This window comes from Antechinus flavipes, chromosome 2 (assembly GCF_016432865.1).
Source record: "Antechinus flavipes isolate AdamAnt ecotype Samford, QLD, Australia chromosome 2, AdamAnt_v2, whole genome shotgun sequence".
NCBI classification, from domain to species: domain Eukaryota; kingdom Metazoa; phylum Chordata; class Mammalia; order Dasyuromorphia; family Dasyuridae; genus Antechinus; species Antechinus flavipes.
In genome coordinates this window covers 165,915,101-165,939,607 of record NC_067399.1, presented here as the reverse complement: position 1 = coordinate 165,939,607, position 24,507 = coordinate 165,915,101, and the positions used below count along the sequence as shown (strand labels likewise).

The 24,507-nt window shown below is 35.6% G+C and overlaps 1 protein-coding gene across 2 annotated transcripts in view; it reads left to right on the top strand.

Moving 5' to 3' along the window:
- ISM1 (isthmin 1) overlaps positions 1 to 23,287 on the top strand; it is a 94,560-nt gene extending 71,273 nt beyond the window's left edge. The window contains exons 4-6 of one of the 2 annotated variants that reach the window (XM_051975910.1): positions 7,944 to 8,087; positions 16,565 to 16,654; positions 21,537 to 23,287. In XM_051975910.1, the coding sequence (XP_051831870.1) occupies positions 7,944 to 8,087; positions 16,565 to 16,654; positions 21,537 to 22,054 (752 nt within the window). In that variant the 3' untranslated portion in view covers positions 22,055 to 23,287. The remainder of the gene's footprint in view (positions 1 to 7,943; positions 8,088 to 16,564; positions 16,655 to 21,536) is intronic. The other variant, XM_051975911.1, reaches the window with a different exon arrangement.
- The last annotated feature ends 1,220 nt before the right edge of the window (positions 23,288 to 24,507 follow it).

The following is a 24,507-nucleotide window of genomic DNA, read 5'->3' as shown; positions in this document are numbered from 1 at the left end:
ACATGTGTAGGAAACACAGGTAGCCAAGGTGCTATAATTCAGTCTCATCAGGTTTCATATTTAGTCCTGAATTGTTTAGATAAAACATTTCTTAAACAAAACTTTCACCAGGTTTCTCATTTCTAGTGAAAAAGCTGGTACAAAGAAAAGATGGCATATATCACTTCAGATCAATTATGCCTTTTCATCTAAGAAAATGGATAATGTGGATTTCTAACTTGTAAAGAAAAAATACTGCCCTTCCATATCCCTCCTGTCCAAGATATGAATACTTCTTTCTACATTGCACTGAAATATTTGAGGAAAGAAAACTTATCTTTTCAGATTGGCAGCCAAAGACAAGATTTATAATAGCTCATCCCAAAGTTCTGTTTTTACCACTTTACACAGCCTAAGACAAATGGATAATACTTAGTTCTAATTATAAGTATTTATAAAGCACATACCATTCAGTTGACATGTAAGGTGCTATGAAGAATACAATAGAATTTAAAGATAGAGATCTGCCTTCAAAGAACATAATTTCTTACTGAAACATAAAGAAACACCAGAATATTGCAAATGTTACATTGAATGGTGTTGAAGAAATAAAGACCAGCATCATTGGAAAGGCTTTGGTTGACATATGGGACTTAAGCTAGTGTTGAGAGATGGGCAGAAATTTTAGTCATCAGAACTCAAATGACTTCAACCACAGATCACTGCAGAAGCTTTCAAAGAAAAATTACAATACCGAGTTTATAAAAAGAAATGGCTTGTGGCTGTGAGGTGGGAGAGATGATGTAGATGACATAAAGATAAAATAATAATTTTATTTCTTATTAAAATAAAAATAGCAATTAAAATAATAAAAAGAGACTATCTTGTAAAGTTAGAAATAAGAGTTTCTAGGTATAAAAACATATGGCTAAAGTTGATTTCACAGGCCCTCAAAGTAGAATAGAAAGCTAGAGACTATCTAGCACAATCTCCTCGCTGTACAAATGAGGAAACGGAGGTCCAAAGAAGTTTAGTAATTTTTCAACATCCATAAAGACAGTTATAAATAATAGATTTATTATACATAACATCCAGATTCTTTGACCCCTTATTCTTTTTCATAGCCTATTATTATTGCTATATATTCCAACATCAAAGCATCCCCATGTCAACTAATACTTTACCAAAGATGACTTCCTCTGGTTTTCAAAGAAAATGTAAAAAATCTCCCAGCCAGAAATGTTAATGCCTGAAAATGCCCTTAGACATGCCCATAATCAGAACAACTCCAAGAGCTTTCAAAACATTCCAGAGACACAAAGGGAAAAAAAAAGAATGAAGAAAATCATCTAGCTCAGAATTTTAATAGTTACCGACCATAGCACTCATCATTATTTCAACACCTTGGGTTTGTCCAAGGTTAGGAAAGGAAAGACTCACCAGGTAAAGTGATTTACTAATTATTTTTAATTAACCTCTATATCTTTGAGGAAATTTATAGATAGGGATTTTGACCTAAGAACCATCATGAAGTTTCATATTTGCTTGAGGTAAGCAAATAGCTGATAAAAGTGAAATAATTCTTGTGTTTTTGTTTTTTTGTTTTGTTTTGTTTTTGGCAAGAAAATAAGGGTTAAGTTACTTGCCCAAGGTTACACAGCTAAGTGTAAAGAGTCTGAGGGCTGATTTGAATTCATGTCCTCCTGACTCTAAGAGGAGTAGTGCTCTGTCCATTGTGCTACCTAGCTGCCCATGATAGATAGGAATCTAGCCATTAACTTTTTGTGATTTTTTTTGAAAGTTTTGAAAGGTAATCTTTATTTTTTAACATTTTAGTTATAGACACATGACCATAAACTCTAAGTAAGAGAATTCTACTTGGATCTAAGAAGCCTCAGTGTAGGGCTGGAGAGACAAAGTAGGGATTCACAAATATGTCTAAAGATATATAGGTGTATAGCATTCTACAATTAGACATGGTTTCATAATGTAATAATTATTATAAGATTATTGCATAGCGTTTGGCAGGTTACAAAGATGGAATCACATAATTCTGCTCTTGGAAGAAATCTCAAGATCTTTTTAATTCAATGCAAATCTCAGAAAGTAATCTTCCTATCACATACCTGACAAATAGTCAATCATTTCCAGTTTGCTGAAAAATCTCCAATCTAACCAGCTTTTTTGGAAGCTCATTCCACTTTTGGAAAGATTTAATTATTAGGAGGTTTTTCCTGACATCAACTTAAATTTTCCTCATTGAAACTTCCACCCATTGTTCCTGTTTCTGTTTTTTGCCGGCAAACTGAACAAATCTAAACTCTCTTCTACACATCAGCCTTTCAGATGCTTGAAAAAACCATCATGTCACTCCAAGTCTTAACATCCCTAGTCCATTCAACCTATTATCATATGGCATGGAATAAAAAACCGTTTATCATCTTGGTTGCCTTCCTCTGGACACTCTAGTTTATCAACGTAATTTCCTAAATTGTAGTGTCCAGAATACAATAATACAAATGTAGTCTGATCAAATCAAAGTACAATGGGACTGTCTCCTCCTTATTCTTAAAAGTTGTGACTTTCTTAAAGAAGACCAAGATTGTAATAGTTTTCCTGGTTTCCATAACATACTGTTAATATTGAGCTTTAAGTCCATTAAAACTCAAATTTTTTTAGATACTGCTTTCTAACCATGGCTCCCCATCTTATATTTCTAATGTAGTGGGGATTTTTTAACCAAAGTGTTTGAGTTTATATTTTATCTCTATTGAATTTCTTCTCACATTGAACCCAATGTTGTTGCTTATAAACATCTTTTCAGATACTGACTCTATTTAGTTGGTATGTTGGCTTTTCCAACAGCTTTGCGTCATCTGGAAATTTGGTAAACATTTCACCTCTGCCTTTATCCAATTCATTGTAGTGTTACAGAGCCATGCACAAATCTCTGGGGGCCAATAATGGAGGTTTTCTGCTGAAATAGGCACTGAATCATTCATGACTACCTTTTGAATCCAGACATTCAATCAGTTCCAGATCCACTAACTATCATCTAGTCCCCATTTGTCCATCTTTTTCATAAGAATGGTATGAAAAACTTTAGCAAAAGTTTTGGCAAAATCTTGGTAAACTGTATGTATAGCAGCTTAGTAATCTTAAATTCAGTAAAGGAAATAAGGTTTTTCTGGCTTGACTTATTCTTGATAAACCCATACTCACAAGCTCTTTACAATAGCTATTTCCTTTTCTAGATTTCTATTACCTATTTCTTTAATGGTCATTCCTAGAATTTTTCCAGGAATCAAAGTTACATTCATTGGCCTTTAGTTTCCTATCTCCTTTCTTTTCCCATATTTTTGAAAATTGGAACTTTGATCAATACAATGATCCACCACAGTTCTAAAGAACTTATGATGAAAAATGCTATCCACCTCTAGATAGAAAACTTTCTCCTCTCTCTTCCTCTCTTTCTTTCTCCCTCCTCTCCCTCTCCCTCCTTGTTTTCTTTTCTTGTTAGAACATGGATAATTTTTTGGGAGGAGAAATTGGGACATTTTCCCTTTTCCAATTTGATATTACAGCTCTCTGTTGTCAGCTATCATCATCCCATCCATCCCCCAAAACTGTTCTTTCCCTTCTTTTATCTAACACAAGAAAATAAAACACTCTCTTCTCTTTTTCTTTTACCTGAGCTGCCTTAAATCATTCTGAATTTACCATTCCTGACATGACATATTTTTATATGTTAATTGCCTTTATTTTCATATCTTGTATCTAAATTTTTTTAAAACAAAAGAAACAAGAACCATATCCACATACATTAATCTCTTCAAACAATTCGCAGTCACACACACACACATACACACACACACAATCCCACTAAAACATACCTAGAAAGTGGTCTTCTAGCTTCTGCTAGAAAACTCCAATTTTTTAAATCCTTATCAAAATCATTTCCCCTTAGTGTCTTTAAGATTTCATTGTTGAGTTTCTTTTCCCTCCTGGGCTGACTTCACTTGTAGAATTTTTATCCTTATGGTTCAGTCTTCCTTTGAACCCCACAAAATCTGCTCCCTCCAAACCTAGGGTACATGTTAGATGACACCTGGCTTTTTTCTTCTCTATCACAAACCTGAAGAAATGATGATCATATCCTCCCTAAGTTTCCTTCATTTCTACTTCTGTAACTCATTTTCCCTGTTAGTAAAAATCATTTTTCACAATTATTAGCATAATTATCTTAATTAATTAGCATAATAATACTTAAAAAGTAGCTACCATTTTTTAGTACAAGGTTCACTAAGAGTTTACATACATTATCTCATCCAATTCTCATAAAAATTCTGTTGCTTGTATAAGTATTAAAACTTCCATTATACAGATGGAGAACGTTAGCCCCATAAGATTAAGCCGATTGTCCAAGGTCACAAACCTAGTAAGTGGTAGAGACAGATTTTTGGATTCCCAACCCAAACTCATAAAATAACAGAACATGTTAGCTAAAAGGAAATGTAAAGATCATTGAGAACATTTTACTCGTGAGCAAACTGAGAGAATTAAACACCTTACCCAAGATCACACAGCCAATAAATGGTAGAGCCAGGCTTCTTGAATGTCAGTGAACTTTCTACTATATCAAATTGCTTTTCCTTTGGGGTGATTTCTTCCCCATCAGGTGAGTTGAATCAAATGACTTCAGCTGCCCCAACACTGAGACTAAAACTAACTTGCGAAAATCTGGTACCCAAAACACCCTGATGTTTTTTTTTTAATCTCTAAAAGGCATTTGTGAAACAAAAGTCACATCCTGTTTGAGACAACTGTTGTCTTTGAAAAATATAAAGCACTATAAAAATGAAATATTATCCCTATGTGAATTCCCTATTTTAAGCAAAGATTTGCGATCGGCAAGAGAATGAAGCAGGTCTCATTATATATATTTATAATGACAATTTTAAAAATAAAATCAATGCTGCCCTTCAAGTTTCTTCTACATTCAGAAATTCCCATTCTGTCTTACAAAATCATTAAACAAATATGATCTCCAAAAAATGGTATTTTCATTGATATTCATGGCAAGCTGCAGAAGCATTTTGCTGCTCAGGAGGGTGTTAGATTGTTAATCTTTGGTGGAAATGATTATGCATATTACTATATAAATGTTCCATAGTTAATTTTGTAAAGAAAAATATAAAGATATTTTGAAAAGGAACTGCATTTGTGAGCATTTAAAATTACTTACCAGTATGATAAATGGCTCTGTAATCTTCTATTCCTCAAAGGGAAGGGAAATTCATAATTTTATAATCTAGACTTAATAGATGAATTCACAAGGAACAATAAATGAGAAAAAGACACAATAAATGAGGAAAAGAGGCAATAAAATTTGAGCTTGGGTTCCAATGTATTTTTCCAAAATGGTTTGGAATTTTGAGCAAAACACTTAAATTTTACAGGCAGCTAGAGGACATAGTAGATAGAGAACTGAGGTTGTTTTAAATGCAATCTCCAACACTTATTAAATGCATGATGCTGGGCAAATCACTTCACTTCTGTTTAGCTTAGTTTCCTTATCTATAATATGAGAATAATAATGGCAACTGCCTCCCAGGATTGATATGAGTATCAAATTAGATAATATTTATAAAGTGCTTAGCAGATGCCTTGTACAAAGTAGGCACTATATAAATGCTTATTCTGTTCCATTCCAGTTTTGCAGGGAATTAAGAAACAAATTTATTTCAATTTAATAGAGAAGAAAAATTACAAGTTGACGTTCTTCTAGATGACAAATGCCCAAGAATATGTTTAGTTGGGCATTGAGCATTCAGTAACCCTGCCATCCAGTTGGAATTCACTGAAGAGTCTTATAGTTTACACAGGCGTCCCAAGGCAGGATTCCCAGCCTGGCACCTATTATACAACTGATATGTAGCCAGGTGATTTACTAGGCTACTTCTGACTTTCCCACTGGCCACTTTTTATGGATTTTAAAAAATTCTAGCTATAACTTAGACTCAATATGGCTCTCCCTTTAAAAAAATGTTAAAAAGTTAAAATTATACAGTATGTGGATGATGTATGTGTGTATATGAGTATTTGTGTGGGTACACACAAATGTGCATATAATGCACTGCCCTTGGATGTTCAGCCTGACACAAGGGGAACTCTGCCGATATTAATTCCCCAAGGACATTGCTGATGTTCATGGGAGAGTTCTATTAGTGTTAAGAAGGTGAGCAAGGAATGTGTTCGAATCCTGACTCTTATTTACTACCTGTGTGACTTTGGTGGTTGTTGGTCAATCGTTTTCAACTCTTCATGATCCCATTTGAGGTTTTCTCGGTAAAAATACTGAAGGTGTTGGCCATTTCCTTCTCCAGCTCATTTTACAGATGAGGAAACTGAGGCAAATAGGATTAAGTGGTTTACCCAGGGTCACACAACTAGTGAATGTTTGAGGTTGGATTTGAACTCAGGTCTTCCAGATTCCAAGCTCATCACTCTTAACCATAGACAAGTTCCTTTAACTCTCTAAGCTTATAAAATAAGTGTTCTGGACTAGTTGATCCCCAAAGTCTCTTCTGATTCTAAAACCCATGATTTTGAAGGGGAAAAAAATCACTCATTAACCACAATTCACATTTTTATAGCACATGATTTACCTCACAATGCCCCTAGATTTTACAGTTGAAGAAACTGAGGTTCATAAAACTGTCACAAAATATGGAGAGATCTAAAGATAAGATGTTAACCTTCATATGTTAAATGACTCCATCAGGGTCACATAACCAGTAAGTATCAGGGCCAGGGTTCAGGTGAGTCTACTTTACCATTAATTATATCAGGTTTGCTCCTTAATTCTGCTCCTGCAAAATACTTTAATTTTTACTTTAATAAGGAAAATAAGTCAATAAGTAAATGCAGACAAGTAGGTATAGCAGAGAGAGAGAGAGACAGAGACAGGGAGACAGACAGAGACAGAGACAGAGATAGAGACAGACAGACAGACAGAGACAGAGAGAGAAGGGAGACCAAAATAGCCTGAATCTATAGCAAGAAGATATTTTAAATACTTGCTTTCATTATATGATTAGAAAACTTTATTCTACATAACAGAAGAATCAAAATTTGGAAAAATTATTTTTATTAGAGAGGTAAAAAGAAGGGAGTCTTCCATTGGAGGTAGTGGTATTTTCTTCTCATGGGCAGAGATCAGCACATAACCATAAAATGCCTCTTCACTCTGCCTAATGGTAAAAATTCTGAGCTGCCAAGAATCAAAAGGAGAGAATTGCTTTTTTTGAAATAGTTCTGCCCTTAGGAACATTGGACGACTCTAAGGCTGGCACCAGGCCTAAATCTCAGGTAGAAACATGTGGATTCCATTCTTGCCCTATCCAACACCGATGATTTGTTACCTTTATATACTTTTTATTATCTATTCATCAAAGCACACAAACATCTCTATGATCACCTTTTCAAATGAGCAGAGGCTCTGTAAGGCTCAAAACTAGAAAGAGATTAAAGATGAACTGAGTAGAAATCATGAAGACATTGGGCAGAGCAGAAAGCTCACTGAAATAGGAATCCCAGAGCTCCTGTCTTAGTTCTGCCACTGTATGACCTCCTATGTGTTAATTGGTCTGAACCTCAGTTTCCTCATCTGTAAAAAGAAAATGTTGGATTAGGTGATGTCTAAGGCTGTTTACATCATGAAAGTTCTATGATTCTGTACTTTGAAAATGTGGAAATTTTAGGAAAAAGTAAAATGCTGGATACTGTATTTCTGGCTCCAGTTGATCCAGTGGCATTTCAACTGTGGTCCCTGGTAAGTATGAAATTAGCCGGCGGAGAATCTGCGGGCTAATCTGAATCTCTGTACAAGGCCAGTTGTCTAAGCATGTGTGTGAGAGTGTCTGCACCTAGCCTCAGAGGCCATCTCCTTTCATTCCGTCCAGATTACATTGATGGGGAAGGAGACTGGAGCCCATGGTCTGTCTGCAGTGTAACCTGTGGAAGTGGCAATCAGAAGCGAACCAGGTCCTGTGGCTACGCCTGTACAGCCACAGAGTCTCGAACATGTGACCGCCCAAACTGCCCAGGTTTGTTGAGGAATGGGACCTAGGGGAGTGCTGGAGTGAGACTACAGTCTTACTAGAGCTGATAATTAAGTTTTCAGGGTGAGCATTTGCACTTCAGAATCTGTAAGACACTGACAGAAAAGGCAGTTGAGAAACAAATAGGAGAAGGAACTGAATTTTCCAGGAACCGACAACAATTTGTGAAAATGTACAGAGATCTAGGAGACAATAGGAACCTACTTTTATTTTCTGGAAGAGGGAAGTAACAATTCCCTATCCTTTAGAAAAATCTCTTTGGTAGTGCTGTGGAAAACTGGTTATAGACCTGAGACAGTTAGGAAGCTGATGTACTATTCCAGGAGAGGATAAGGACCAAGATAGAGTAAGTGAAAAGAAGGGATTTAGATAAGGGAGGATGTGAAGGTAGAAATGAGAAGATTGGACAAATTAAATTAAATTTAAATTATTTTTTTATTATTTTATTTATACTTTTTATTAAATTAAATTATGTAGATGTTAGAATGAGTGTGAGTTAGGAATCCAGTGAGACTGAAGTTGTGAACTTGAGTGATTGGGAGGATTAGGCAGCTAAGTCATGGCGTGGGTAGAACAATGGAATCAGGAAGACCTGAGTTCAAAATTCCCCTCAGACATTTATTAACTGTGTGACTCTGGAGGAGTTACTTAACTTCTATTAAAAAGGGGGGGGGGCATCTAGGTGACTCAGTGGATAGATCACCAACCCTGAAATCAGGAGGACCTGAGTTCAAATCTGGTCTCAGACACTTAATACTTCCTAGCTGTGTGACCCTGGGCAAGTTAATTAACCCCAATTGCCTCAGTGAAAAAAAGAAGTAAAATAATAATATTAATAGAGATCTACTTTCCAGGATTATTGTAAGGATCAAATGAGATAATTAATTAATTATAAAGTGTTTAATACAGAACATGGCACATAGTAAATTCTATGTAAACGTTAGCTATTAAGATGGTAGTGCTCTAAAGAAATAATATGATCAGCTGTAAAGGACTTAGATACTCTGATTAAAACAATGAGGTAAGAGAATTCCAAAGAACATATGATGAAAAATGCTATCTACCTCCACAAAGAGAACTGATGAGCTCTGAGTATAGAGTGAAGCATACATTTTTTCAAACTTTCTCTGTTTTCATTTGAGTGTGTGTGTTTTCTTTTGCAACATGGCTAATATGGAAATGTATATAACATGACTTCACATGTGTAATCAGTATCATATTGCTTGCCTTCTCAAGAGATAGGGGAGAAAGAGAGAAAATTTAGAACTCAAAAAAAATTTTTAATGTTAAAATTTGTTATATGTAATTGGGAAATATTTAACAAATAAAATGTTAAACTATGTAAAAAAAAAAAAGATGGTGGCACCTTGCATAATAATAGATCTTAGGAAGTTCAAAAGAAAAGAAGACTTAAAGGGAAAAAATAATGATCTTGGTTTTGAACACACTAAGCATGGGACATCTAATTCAAATGATCTAAAAGACACTTGATAATACAAGCTTAGAACATTAAGTTAAAAGAGTGAATGGAGTAAATAGAGCTGCTGAGTGCTTTTTTAAGGAGTTTAACTAAGAAAAGAAGAGATAATAGCAGGAAATGGATATAGAGTGGGGAATGACAATTCTGGCAAACGAGTACAGAGAAGGACCAACTCTTCATCAAAGACCCAAGTAAAAGAGGAAATGATGGAAAATGATAGCAAGGAGTTAAGAGAGGAGGAGGAAAGCCCTGATTGTTAAAGGATATGGACAAGAAGGCCTTAAATGGCAGTCCATGGCATTTATATTCTATGCTGTAGGCAATGATGCTGATTCACTGAATATTTTTGATCAAGAAAATGACTTAATTGTTAGGCTTAAATTTTAGATAAATTATTTTGAGAGCTATGTAAAGGATAGACTGAAATGGAAGGGACTGAAAGCAGAGAAAAGAATTTTTAAACAATTTTTTCAATTAATAATTTTTTTCTTTCTCTCATATTTTCCCCTGCCAATACACAGTTGAAAATTCCTGTAACAAATATTCAGTCAAACACAACAAATCCCCATGTTGCCCATGTCCAAAAATAAGTCTCACTCTATACCTTTAGTTCCTCACCTCTCTGACAGCACATACCAAGTATTCTCCTGATTTTGCTTATTTATTTCTGCATCAATTAATACAAATCTTTCCAGGTTTCTCTGAATGTGTTTCTCTCATTATTTATCATGGCACAATATCATTTCATTGCTGGGAGGCTGTGACTGTAGTTCAAGCAAAAGAAATTGAGACACTGAATTAGAGTGATTGTAGTATGAATGGGAGAAAATAGGATGGATGAGAAATGTGAGGACAAATGTGGCAGCTGATTTGATATAGAAGGGAGGAAAACGGAATTAAAGACAGTTCCAAGGTTATAACTCTTAACAAGGATAGAGGTGCCCTCAATAGAAATAAAAAAGTTTGTAGAGGATATAGATTTAAGAAGAAAATGAGTTCCATTTTTTACATGCTAAGTTTGAGATGCCAACAAAGTAACAAGGAAGAATCATTCTGCAGACAATTGGTAATTAATGATATTTTTATCTCATTTTGTATTGCCACCCTTAGGTCACTTCATCACCAGATAACCTTTATGAGTAAATATTGCCATGTGCTTCTTTCTGGGAAATTCCCAGCTCCGAGAGGGTAAAATTTTAAAAGGGCAGAATTTCAAGGAAAGAAAAAGAAGTTTTCTTTTTTCCTGAACTCAGAAGTCCTATTCACAAAAGTGGGAGATTAGGACTTTGAATGAAAGGGTATAGTTGGAGGAAAAACAAAAAAAAAAAAGACTTGATAGTATTGAATGTGCATATTAGGGAAAAAAATGTGTGTGTGTTTGTGCACTTGCATGCATGTATATGGTGTGTCTATGTATGGGACATGAGGAAAGGAATCTCTTTTACTGTATAGATTTGAAAAAACTTAGAAGTCAATGAAAATGCTTTGCTTCCTTGCCCAATTTTTCCACTCTCTTCAATGTCATTCCTCCTCTTTCCTATGATTGTGCTTTTAAGGGTGGAGAGATTCCCCAGAGCTATAGACACTAATACCAGTATACAGATTTTTTTTTCTATTTCTCTTTTTAAAAAATTTTCTGGAGGCATTCAGAAATAGGGAAATTGTTTAAGTGACCATGAAGATATATGTTCCTTTCTGTGGGCAAGATGCCACCTTTAAAAGTTATTTCTGATCACGTGACTCCATGATTTCTTTAGGCCTAGATTAATTTTCTTAGCCTCCAAACCTGAACTAACAATGTAAACATTACCAGCTACCATAATTAAACTACCAAGCAATTTAGTATGTATAATAGACTTTCATCTTATAACATCTCATATCAGCTGGAAAATAAGTGTGAGATGAGTATATATTTCATATTAGACCAGATACATTATCAATTTTTATATATTACAATAATAACAACAATAACTAGCATTTATATAGCATTTTAAGGTTTGCAAAGTCTTTTATATTACATATGTTTTTATCTATGTTGTTTCATTTGATCAAATAGAGCAGTCAGGTCCCTATTAAACTTCTACTATCAACTGAGTGGAATGGCGCACAAGGTTCTCGACATGGAATCAAGAATATTTATATTTGAATCCTGCCTCAGATACTAGGTTTTTTTTAACTTCTCTGGGCCTCAGTTTTCAAATCTGTAAAATTAAGGGACTGAATTAAATTTTCAGCTCTAAATCTGTGGTTTTATTCAGATCCTAACTGTCCCTATTCTATTGTATGAAGAAGTATTTTTACCAAGTACCTCAAACAGAAATAAAATCACCCTTGACCTCTCTCCATTTTCCTCCTCCAAAATCTATCTTGTTCTCAAAAATTGGTAAATAATCTAAGATTTTAGCTAATTATATAGTATGTTATCCTTTTTCTGAGTTGGATAGGGGAGTGGTTAAAGAAGAATGAAGGAAAATGTTTACTGATTGTGAAAAATGCGGTAAAATCAACTTAATCAAGCCCTACATCATACGAGAAAGGAAACTGAGGCTTAGAGAAATTAAATAATTTGTCCATTAGTTAGTAGCAGATCTGTTGTAAGAACTCAATGAAACCAGTGTTTTTTCCATTGGTTTCTTGAATTTCAGTCCTCCATTTTCTTTTTTCCATGCCCTTCTTTTTAAATGGGAGCGAAACCAAGAGCAGAACCCTAACATAGAAGGCAGAGAAACATTAACCTTTAACCCATTATGAAAATCAGTTCTTATCAATGTATTATAAAGGTTTTGAAAAAGAAATCAGGTCAAATGAAAATTAGGTAGTATATCTCAAAAAAATTATCATACTTTGTTGCTCCTTTTTGAAAATTAGTCAGACTTGTCATACGAACTAGAAGTGGAATTTAATCTGTGGATGGCTAGAGCCACATGAAGAAGATTACAAACAAGTGAGGCAGGAATCAGACAGGAGTTTAATTTGAAAGTAAGGAGAATGTTTGCAAGTGGAAGCCCCCATCTCTCCTGAAAAGGAGGGATTAACATACTGGACAAAGGCAGAGTTTACATACATTAAAAACAACAACAACACAAGGGTGCTAGACCACAACACAGTCATTCTTGGGTCTGGAGTAGCAGTTCCCACTGCAGGCTCACGCATGGACAATACAAGTATTCCAAGGTTCCTGTGGGAATAGTCTCCAGATTGATTGTCTTAAGTCAAGTTGTTGAGCCTTGTGATTATTCATCAGTGTAGAGAACCAGAGTTAGTGTAGCAGGAACAGGAGTATGGCAGCCTCTGATTTGGTTACACTAGCACAGGCATTCAGAAATTGTTAACATATTAGGAGACATGATGGATGACTTTAGATTGTGGCACATCACATGCTTCTGGCTCTTAGGTCCATGGGAAATAAAGGGAGTTCCAACTAATCTAAACAGTTATTGATTAACAGGAAAATCATAAAAACCTCAGTGAATAACTGGTGCTGGTTAAAACAAGGATGACTACAAAGGATTGTTTGAAGGAACAGTTTGGTGGGTTTTAGCCCTGGGAAGCAGAGTATCTCCAAGATTTGACATCACCTTGGATATACGGGGTGGATGTAAGTGAGGAATAGAGAATAAAATCTAAAATGTGAACGTGGGTAACTAGGAGGATGGTGATAGTGATGCAGAAGATCCAACAAAGGGGACTGACAAATAGTAGGAGTGTAACTGGGAGAGAACAGTATCAAGAAACCCTATTGGGGAGAATGTGTAGAAGAGGAAAGTGACAATGTCAAAGCTGCAAAGGGCAAGAAGGATGAGGGTGGAGAAAAGACTATTATATTTGGCAAGCAAGCTATCACTGGTAACTTTGAAGAAAGCAGTTTCATTTGAGTCCTCCATTTCTAACTTGCTGCACTCTATCAAGATATTTGGAGACACTCTGCTTCCCAGCGCTAAAATCCACCAAACTGTTCCTTGAGGTTAGTATAACAACAATCCTTTGTTATTTTGACATTTCTCTTATATGTCCCTTCTTCTCCACTTAGATAGTTGTTACCTCATGCCAGACCTTACCATGTTACATCCAGACTATTATAATAGCTTTATAATAGGTTTCTCTGCTTCAAACCTCTTTCTGATCCATCTTTTACACATTTCTGTATCTATGTTACTCTTCTCCTCAATAAACTTCAACTGCTCCCTATTACCTTTACAACCAAACAGAAAATCCTGTTTGGCATTTAGACCATCACCATCTGATTCTTTCCTGCCTTTAGAATCTTCTTATACTTTAGATCCCTTCACTGTACTTTATGATACAGTCATACTGACTTTTTGCTGTTCTTAACACAAGAAGCTCCTGCCTTTTCACTAATTGTCCCCATGCCTAGAATGCGATCCCTTGTGGTTTCTCTGGCTTCTTTTGAGAATCAGCTCAAAATCCTATCTTTTTCAAAAGACCTTTCTTTCTCATTCTTGCTCTCTACACCCTCAAGTGCCTTCCCTTTGAGATTATCTACCATTTATATTGTGTGTATGTGTCTTTGTATGTACATATAAATGTGTGTGTATATATATTACGCATATATATACACATATATACTTATGTATTCTAAATCTTGTATGTTCACAGTTACTTGTTTGAATGTTATTTCCCTCTTGAGTCTATGAATTCCTTATCACAATTTTTGCCTTTCTTGTATCCCTAATTTTTAGCATGTAGTAAGCACCTAATAAATGCCTATTGATAATGAAGATTTCTTTTGGTTTCCTTTTTTGTGGGATTGTATATTTATAGAAGAACTTGACAAATTGCAGAATACCAGACTTACTCTATGAGTTTCCATCAAGTAGTACTGGAATTATCAATCAATCAATCAACAAGTATTTATTTAGCTCTTAGTATATGCCTGGAAGGATGCTAGGTGTTGATAATACAAGTACAAAAAATGAAATAATCCCTACCCATAAGAATTTATATTCTAATGGGGGAAAACAAGATGTACAATATAATACTTGTATTCTACATATATAGATACATATATACATACATACATATACACATATATAAATAAAATACCTATAGACATATTCAATATCAAATTAATAAAATAAATATATACTAAGTAGTTAGTTTAGATAAGAGTGCACTAGAACTTGGTGGAATCAGCAAAGGTTTCATGCAGAAGGTGATCCTTAAGCTGTATTTTGAAAGAAGAATAGTATTCTTTGATATGGAGATCAGGAGAAATATATTCCAGGTATGAGATATAGATAGCGGAGATGGAATGTCATATGTGAGGGAGAGTTACATGGTCAGATCTGCATGTAAGGAAAATCACTTTGTTAACAATGTGGTAACCAAGCCCTGGAGTGGTGAAAGACTTGAATCAGGAAGACCAATTAAGAGGCCATTAGAAAAATAGAATGAGAGGTGATGTGATCCAAAGTAAGATAATAATCTGGCAAATAGAGAAGACATAAGATTCAAAGGGTTTTGTGATGCTAAAAATGGCAAGACTTGGATTGGATATGTGATGTGCAGGCAGGAAAGTGGGGAGTCCATGATATTGTCAAAGTTTAAAACCTAGGAGACTAAAAGAAGGTGGTGTTTTTTATAGAAATAGGGAATTTTGGAAGAGGAAAGTATTTGGAAGGACATAAGATGAATTCCCTTTTGGACATGTGAGTAAGATTCCTCTGGGACATATGGTTTAAAATGTCTATTAGGCAGTTGGTAAAGCAGGACTGAGGGTATAAACAGGAACAGGATATATTCACAAATATTTATCTATTATCCATCTATCCATCCACACATCTGTCATCTGCATAGGCATGATAGTTAAACCCAAAAGAGCTGATGGATTAGAAATCACAGAGAGACAGATTTAGTCTCAGAATATAGAAGAACCACCTAATAATTCAAAACTGGAAATGAGTTGCCTATTAAGATAGGGAGTTTCCTTTCAGAAATTAGTATGTTTAAGCAGAATAAAATATTTGACAGTTATATTAAACAAAAGGTTGACAATTAAGGTGAAAGTTGAGCTCAATAACCTTCAATGTCTCTTCCAGTTCTAAGTTTCAAAGATTTCCTTAGCCTAGTCATACAAGCCATAGCAGAAGTAGGCAGAACCACGTGCAAGGAACAGAACAGATGCTGGCAAACATGGAAAAGTTCAGCACAGGATTTTTCAGGTCAAAGAGATACTTTGCAGCCTAGAAACATTTTATAATAATTTTCAAAGCTACATCAATCTTCAGAAGAGAAAGAGGAATTTTGTCTTGAACTTGGTTCTTTTGGAAGCCTTATTGGTATTCCTTAGTATCTTCGATATAAGCAAATGTAAAGTAATTAGGGAGTAGTAGCCTTATAAAAAGAGATTAGATAGATAGATAGATAGATAGATAGATAGGTAGATAGAGATATATAGTTCTAGTCCTACATCTACTGGTTGTGTAACTTTGAACCATTCTTTTAAATAAATAGACCTTCTATTTTTTCCTTCTTCAAAATGGCAATATTTCCCATACCACACCATCCTTATTCCCCATTAAAGTGCTATAAATATATGTAAGGTGAAATTTTTTTATACATAAGTATATAGCTGTTTGTACGGGTATGGAGTACCATATAAGGTACACAGTACATAGAATATTGAGTATTCTATGAAAATTCTAGGCCTCCCCGTCTCTCTCCACCTTAACCCCCAGGTACCATTTTGCCTTGAGTTCACACTACAGAAAAACCAACAAGATGGAAATTCCTTGGGGACCAGTTCAGAGTTATTCGAATAATGTTGCAGTTTTTACTATAAACTATATCCTAACTTTAGTATACTTTATGTTCTATGTGCCTTTAATTTTTTTCTCTGACCACAAATTCATGCCAATAAAGCAACATAGAGCACAAAAAGATCTTTGTTTGGACTTTAAAAAAAAAACTGCCTCTCTTTTTCATATAACTGGAAAAAATATGCTCTTCTGTCTGTGTTTAGGAATTGAAGACACCTTTCGGACAGCTGCCACAGAAGTAAGCCTGCTTGCAGGAAGTGAAGAATTTAACGCCACCAAACTTTTTGAAGTTGGTAAGTTGCTGTAAGATTTTCATCCTAATATTGATTTAGCTTTTTTCCTCCTTTCTGCATTTGCAAAACCATCTTTGGATTCATTTTAAGACCTCATTTTCCTTTTAGTGGGCCCAGTTCTTCCAGAAAATTATTTCTTCTCCATACACATTCTCAGGAAGAGAATAACAGGATTCATTTTGAGCCAGAAAGTGTTGGCTCCCTGTCGCAGACCATTTCCATGCTGGGAATGGGATGGGGAGCGGGTGAGGATAGGAAAAGTCCCAAGTCTGGGCAAGGATGATGCCAGATTTTGCTGCTCTAGCTCTGCAATACTTTCTCCTTTCCCAAACAAGGGAATCCAGGAAATCAGTAAGTAAAGGTATGAAACCACACCCTGGAATATGCAAATTCCCAAGTCTTAATTAGCCTTAGTAACTGGTAACAATTAGCATGAAATATTCTTTCAACCATTTATCCTCACCTTTTTCTCCTACACCACATCTTAAATAGAACTAATCATCAGTCACCATGTTGACTGATTTTTGAATTTAAGTTACTTTCCCTGCCTCCAGCTAGGATACCTCAAATGAGCAGCAGCCAGGTGGAAGGAGGAAAAGGCACGCATAGGCTAGAACTGTGCACCTATTAATTAGCTTCTAATACACTGAGGAACTATTACAATTGTCAATTGGGTGATATGATTGTTGTGGGTATATTTTTTGATATAGTTTATATTTATCCTATGCTATCACTTCATTCAAGGCTGTGATAGGAGAAAAATTATTTCAATCAAAAAGATTCCCCAGACTAAGGATAAAAATCTTAATACTATAACTGGGGAGATAGGCAGTAATGTGCAATGATAAATTCTCTATGCAATTTGGTTTTCTTTTATTATAGTCTCTGTCTTACTTGCTAGGATCCTTTGACTTTATCCTGGATTTTCTTCTTTCTCTACCTTTTATGGTGATCTCAGCAGCTCTTATAGGTTCAGTAATTATCTCTATGGGAATTACTCTCAAATATATATATCCAGTCCTACTTTCTCTTGTACTATTCCAATGCCACATAATCTTTTGCCTAACTGGCCAGTCCCATTGTGATATCTACCCTCTATCAGTGTGTTTTAAGTAGAACTCATCATTTTTCCACATCTATCTTCACTCTAAACTTCCCTTTTTCTGTTGAAGGAGTCATCATTCTTCCAGTCATCCTAGTTGATAATCATGAAGTTATCCATAATTTTTCACTGTCCCTCACTCCCTGTAATCAGTCAGTTGTCAAATCTTATTCATTCTTTCTCTATAATAGCTCCTGAATCCTACCCCTTCTCTCTATTCTACCACCCTAATGCAGAAACTCTTTGCCTTTCACCTGGGCTATAGCAATAACCTCCTAATTGGTCTCCCCTTTTCCAGTTTCTTCCCTCTCATACATTCTCTGCACAGCTTCCCAAATAAGCTTTCCAAAGAACACGTCTGATCATGTCAGTCCCCTGCTTAAGAAGTTTCAGTGATTTTCTCTTACCTATAGAATTTTAGAAATTTTTCGGCATCAATCTAGTTCCAGACTTATCCTTCCAGACATTCTATATTATTCCCCTTCACCTTTCAACCCAACTGATCTTCTTGTGGTTCCCTCTCCTAATGCCTTTGCCTATATTGGTGACCCAATCCCACCCTTGCTAAGACTGCACACCCTTTTTAGATCCTTATTTCAAGAATCATATCAGGTAATATCTGCAATAAACCTTCCCTGACCTTCATTAATTGTTACTGTGCCTCACCACCCTCAAATTATCTTCATTTACCTGTGTTAACATCATATCCCCCAGAAAGAAAGCACCTGGAGGTCAAGAATTTTATATTGTTTTATCTTTATTCCTAACACAATGCCTTATGCATATTAATTTGCAATACCAATCATACCAGCGAGTAAAAAAACATTGACTTGAAAATCAGGGATCTTGGCTCTACCAAACTGGTATGACTCTCTCTGCCATATTTTCTCCATCTATGAAATGGAACTAATAATGCCCTACCTCAGACTTTTCATTCCCTGAAGGAGGGAAAATAGAATGTCATAGTTTCATTGTTCTAGTACTCTGAGGAAACTAATCTTAGAAATAGATTTGAAATATTGTCATGAGCATGCACTATAAAATTTAGCCTGGAGGAAATATCCTTTCTTATAGGTCTCTAATTCCTTAAATGGATATTTTTTCAGAAATAGAATATTGCTTTCCATTTCCATTCATCACTTTGCCAGCTGGCAGAAAGTCCCACTCCAAAACATTATACCTTTTCCCATCAGCTCTGTAGTGGAGTTTTTACCAAATAAGAGCTTTATTCTTGCTAGAAAAGATTCAAAAAGTTCCCAAATGAGTTTCTGAGGGCCTACAGATCTTGACCCTAGGCTCTCTCTAGCCCTGTACTTATGATCTTATGAAATTTATGGTCAATAGGTAGAAGAGAATTTATTTAGCCATTGAATTTGAGAACTTAAGAGCAGCCCAATAGTTCTTAAGGCCAAGCAAACACCCCCATGAGCTTGCATTTGTATATTGACTTTTAGACCCAACTTCTTAAACTGTAGGTTGCAACCCCATATGGGATCTTTCAAATGAATGTGGGGGTCATGAAATTATGATTCATTATCAATAAGTATTTGATTTGTATACCTGTTTTAAATAACTATATACCCACGACCACATAAAAATTTCTTGAGCGAAAAGAGGTTGCCAGTGGAAAAAGTTTTAAGAAGTCCTGATTTAGACTATCTGGATAATAGGACTATCAGCTCCAAAAGAGGAATATATTTGCATATATGTACTAGTTCTATTTTTCTTCTTTTACTTCCCCTCAATACAGTCTCCTTTCCCCCAGTATCCCTTATATGATTGACAATCATTGACGAAACACTATAAGTGTCAAATGTCTAGATGCATCCAATGCTACTTAGTGTCTTTTCTCTATGAAGGACTACAAAATCAGGGCTAGTAGGAAAAAAGGCAAATATGTGAAGAATATAGAACTTTTAACTGTCTACAGACTCTTTTCTCTTCTCCATACAAAGTACCTTCCTGTTGTCTCCAGTGTTGTGTATTCCTCGTTTGCCAGGTGGCGTTCCACAGTGTAGCTTCTAAAACCCGATAGTGGGAACATTTCTTTCCCTTTATTTGTACAGGAGCTCTATGTGAATGAACTGGTATTATCATTCCATACAATAAACTTCTTTTTAATAAGAGCTCTAAAAAGGCACAGTGCTTTACTCCAAAGGCATTTTCTAATGAAAATTAAAGTCTCTACAGTAGGATTACAAAGGCAATATTTTGAGTGCTCTCTAAGGTCCCTTTTAGCTCTAAAAATTCTATACTGAGACAATCCTGTCAATCTACTTAACTATATGTCTTTGGACATCTGAATATATTGGCCTAATTTCATCAGAAAGGAAAATCAACATAAACCATGCATGTTCTAAGTATACAATCATACGTTTCATCCTTTCAGGAAACTTCTCTCTGCAGGGAAAAAAAGCAAACCCTTCCATTTGGACTTTTCTGATGGTGTTCTGAATGTAGTAGTTTTGCTTTTGAAGTACAGACCCTCAGTGGAAAATTTTCAGTGGCATTCCAGACGTGTAATTCATAGGATCTATCATCTACTCTGATTACTCAAGTAGCTAATTGAAACCATAGAAAGCACATAATTTCAAGCTAGAGGGAACCTTCAAAATCATTTAATGTAGCCTCATTCACTTTACAGGTGAAGAACAGACTTTTTCTTCCAACTTATTTTTCCTCCTGGCATCTATATTTATGTCAAAGGCATTAACTTTCTACCTTTCATGTTGGCTCTAAGCTTTAGCATCACCTTCGACTCCTTTCTGACCCCTCACTTACAATTGGTTGTCAAATCCTATAGATTTTACCTTCGTGTCTCTCACATCCTTCCCTTTTTTGCCTTCCAGCTGCCCATATAATTAGTCCCTAGGTTCCTATTTATTCCTCACCAACTGCTTCAAAATAACCTTCAACTTAACTAGCATTTATTGAATGCCAGGCATTGTCCCAAACTTTCTGACTGGTCTTCCTAGCTCTCTCCATTCCAATCCATCCAATAAGTTCCCCATTGATTGTCAAATAAAATCAATATTCCTTAGATTAACATTCAAAGCCCTCCCTCTAAAACTACTTGCAAAGTACTTTTCTATATGCCCATGCCCATGCTCCAGTCAATTAGACTATTTATTATTCCTTTAACTTTTAATATTTCAGTCCCTTAACTTATACTACACTTCCCTTCCCCCACTTTTATTCCCATCCTCCAGGAGCCATCTCAAAATACCCCAACTTTTATGAAGGTTTCCCTGATTACCTTCAATTAGGAGCAATCCCTCTCTCCTCAGAACTACCATAGCATTTGGTGTTTGCACCTTCCTTCTACCTTGTGCTTTAGTTATTGCTACACATGTTTTATTTCTCTCACACACACATAAGTATACATTTATATGTGTGTGTTTGTCTTTTTATCAATCATAATATCACTAAATATTTGCTATACATATGAATGAGCCCCATGTGATTTAACCAAGATGATGCAGTTAAACAAATGAAAGCATCATCAGCAGAGCTTGGGTTTCCGGGCTTCCACTTTTCTGTCACTCCATGTTCAATGCTTGGAGAGCCAATTAAGTAAAGCACTCTAACAGAAAGGAATTTTCCAAACAACTTTTGATTTGCAGGAGAATGAGAATGACCAATTATAGTTTTGTTTTCATTCATTATAGGAGAACTATTCCTGCCCATTCTTGTTCCTAATTCATCTAACAACGTGACTGGATGTAATATGTCATTGTGGCTCTGCATGTGATCAGATGATTTCCCTTTTGCCTTTTTCAGACACTGACAGTTGTGAGAGATGGATGAGCTGCAAGAGTGAGTTTTTAAAGAAGTATATGCACAAAGTGATCAATGACCTTCCTAGCTGCCCTTGTTCCTATCCAACAGAAGTTGCCTACAGCACAGCAGAGATCTTTGACCATAATAAGCGGAAAGACTTTCGCTGGAAGGATGCAAGTGGACCAAAGGAGAAGCTGGACATTTACAAGCCTACAGCCCGATATTGCATCAGATCCATGCTCTCCTTGGAAAGCACAACACTGGCAGCCCAGCACTGTTGTTATGATGACAATATGCAACTCATTACCAGGGGAAAAGGCGCTGGGACTCCAAACCTGATTAGCATCGAGTTCTCTGCAGAGCTCCATTACAAAGTAGACATTTTGCCCTGGATAATTTGCAAGGGAGACTGGAGCAGGTATAATGAAGCCCGGCCTCCAAACAATGGTCAAAAATGTACAGAAAATCCTTCTGATGAAGACTATTACAAGCAGTTCCAGGAAGCTAGGGAATATTAAGAGGGTGAGGCTATTCAGCCTTGAGGGGGAAGGTAATAATTCTACACCTAGCACCTGTGATAACAAATTTTCTGCACTGATCTGCTTGAAATGGAGTTAATCTACTTCTTTATAATATATATGTATATTTGTATATAATAATACATGTGTATTTTCCATAAGTTACAGAATGGTCATGCATAGAGCCATGAGACTTTTTATATGAAGTCATACATACCCTTTTATGCATACTGAAAATAATGTATATGGTGATCAAACCTATGTAGAAAGGGGGGGAAAAGTAAGCCAGGAAAATAAGCAGGAATAAGTAGTTGGTGTGATTAAACTCATGCTTTGACCCAGTATTTCAGAGTATAGGGAAGGAAAAGGGGAAAAGAGGTTAAAAGTTTTAAACATTATAGACAGTTTTTATATATAACTTATTTAATATGAATGTGACAAGCATAACCTTTTCTCTGGAGCTATATTCATAAAAATATTTAGTCACATCTCTAAGAATAGAGAAAGGAATTGTCCTGGGGAAGTAAAAGAGAAAGGGAATATTAATGACTTTTTAAAAATCCACAAATGCCAAAAATGAAAAAGAAATACAACCTCAAACCAAATATTATTTAGTCCTAAGGCACCTTCTTGAGGTTCAGGTTTCCATAGGCCCCTTGTTTCAAATTAGTGCTGAGTTTGGCATTTCATGGCAAATCTGGGGCCTGGTTTTTGCCATGCCATCAAAAGCCTCTGGAGTATAAGGTCAATATTTGTTTACTTGGGTGATTTTAGAAAAAGCCAGAGAGGCACCAAAACTTCAAGTTCTTATCCATGCCTTAGCAGGATAATCACAGGAATTTTGAATATTCAGAAGGAAATAGCACTTTTTTGGAAAGAGGAACAAGATGAATAGAAAATAAAACTTACTGTTTTGTTTTTATGTCACCTCACCTTTCTCCTCCCCACCCCCATATGCTCCCAGTTTGCGTGTCATTGGTTAGTAAATGTTGTTGTTTAAAGAAGGGCTTGGGGCTGGGGATCCTAAATTGTTTTTAATGTTTTAAGGAAAAAACTGCATTATTTTTGTAAAGTATTTATTAAGTTGTTGTGTCTCATGCATCAGGCAATTTTGATATGATCTGCTTCTGTAGGGTGGGATTTGGTGCAAGTAAAGGACTGATTTGTAGGGAATATTTTACTTGCAAAACTCTAGAAAAAGAGAATCTATAAATAAAATCATTATAGTATTTATGCCTGTATTTTTTATTTTGTACATTATTTGGAACCTCTTGAAAAGTGGGTTGGTATAGAAAAGAAGAGTCATAGGAACATTTGAGTTCCTACTCTGCCATTTGTCAAGGCAACTAGGTGGTACAGTGGATAGAGCAGTGAGCTCAGAATCAGGAAAACTCGTCTTCTTAAGTTAAAGTCCAGCCTCACTTGCCAGCTGTGTAATTTATGGGCAAGTTATCTTTTTTTTTCAGCTCCTCATCTGAAAAATGAACTGGAGAAGGAAATAGCTAACCACTCTATTATTTCTACCAAGAAAATTTTAAATGAGATTAGAAAGAATCAAATGCAACTGAAATGAGTGGACAACAATCTGCCATTTGTCTGAGTGCCTATTCTTTATTAGTCAAATGGGGCTGATAATAATATGTATATTACCTGTGTTGTGAAGAAAATACTTACTAAAGCTTAAGTTATATCTTCAGAATCCCTTACTAGAACTTATAGGAATTTCAAAGGAGAATTTGACAAATTAATCAAAGCTGAAAGCAGCAGGCTTTTTTATTTGATAGATGATCATGGGACCATAGATTGAGCACTGGAAAGGACATTAGAAGCCATTTCATCCAAAACTCATGTTTAAGTGACTTGCTAGATCATAAATGGCTGAGCTAGGATACTTATCTATGTCACACAGAGTAGATGTCAGTTAAAGATCTTGGAACCCAGGCCTTCTGATTCTCAATCCAGTGCTCTTTCTATTAGCATAATTGAAGCTCTGATCTTCCCCCCTTCTATTTCCTCCTCTCTGGTATAGTTTTCCTTCTCCAAATCACATGGCTTTTTGGTTTTTTTTCCTACTTTCCCTTTTATTCATTTGATTCAGTTGTATCCAACTCTTTCATGATCCCATATGGGGTTTTCTTGGCAAAAATGCTAGCATGGCCTGTCATTTCCTTCTCCAGCTCATTTAAGGATAAGGAAACTGAGGCAATTTGGTTGAAGTGACTTCAAAGGGTCACACAGAAATTAAGTAAGTATCTGAATTTGACTAATGAAGAGGAGTCTTCCTGATTCCAAGCACAATGCTCTATCCACTGGACCACTTAGCTGCCCTAGGAAGCGAGTATTATCAGTCATTGTTATTTTAGTGTGAATTTAATTCACTATATTACCTCATACAGAGATATCTCTATTTAAGATTTCTCTGCAATTGTAGAGTATGTCCTTTTCATAAAGCA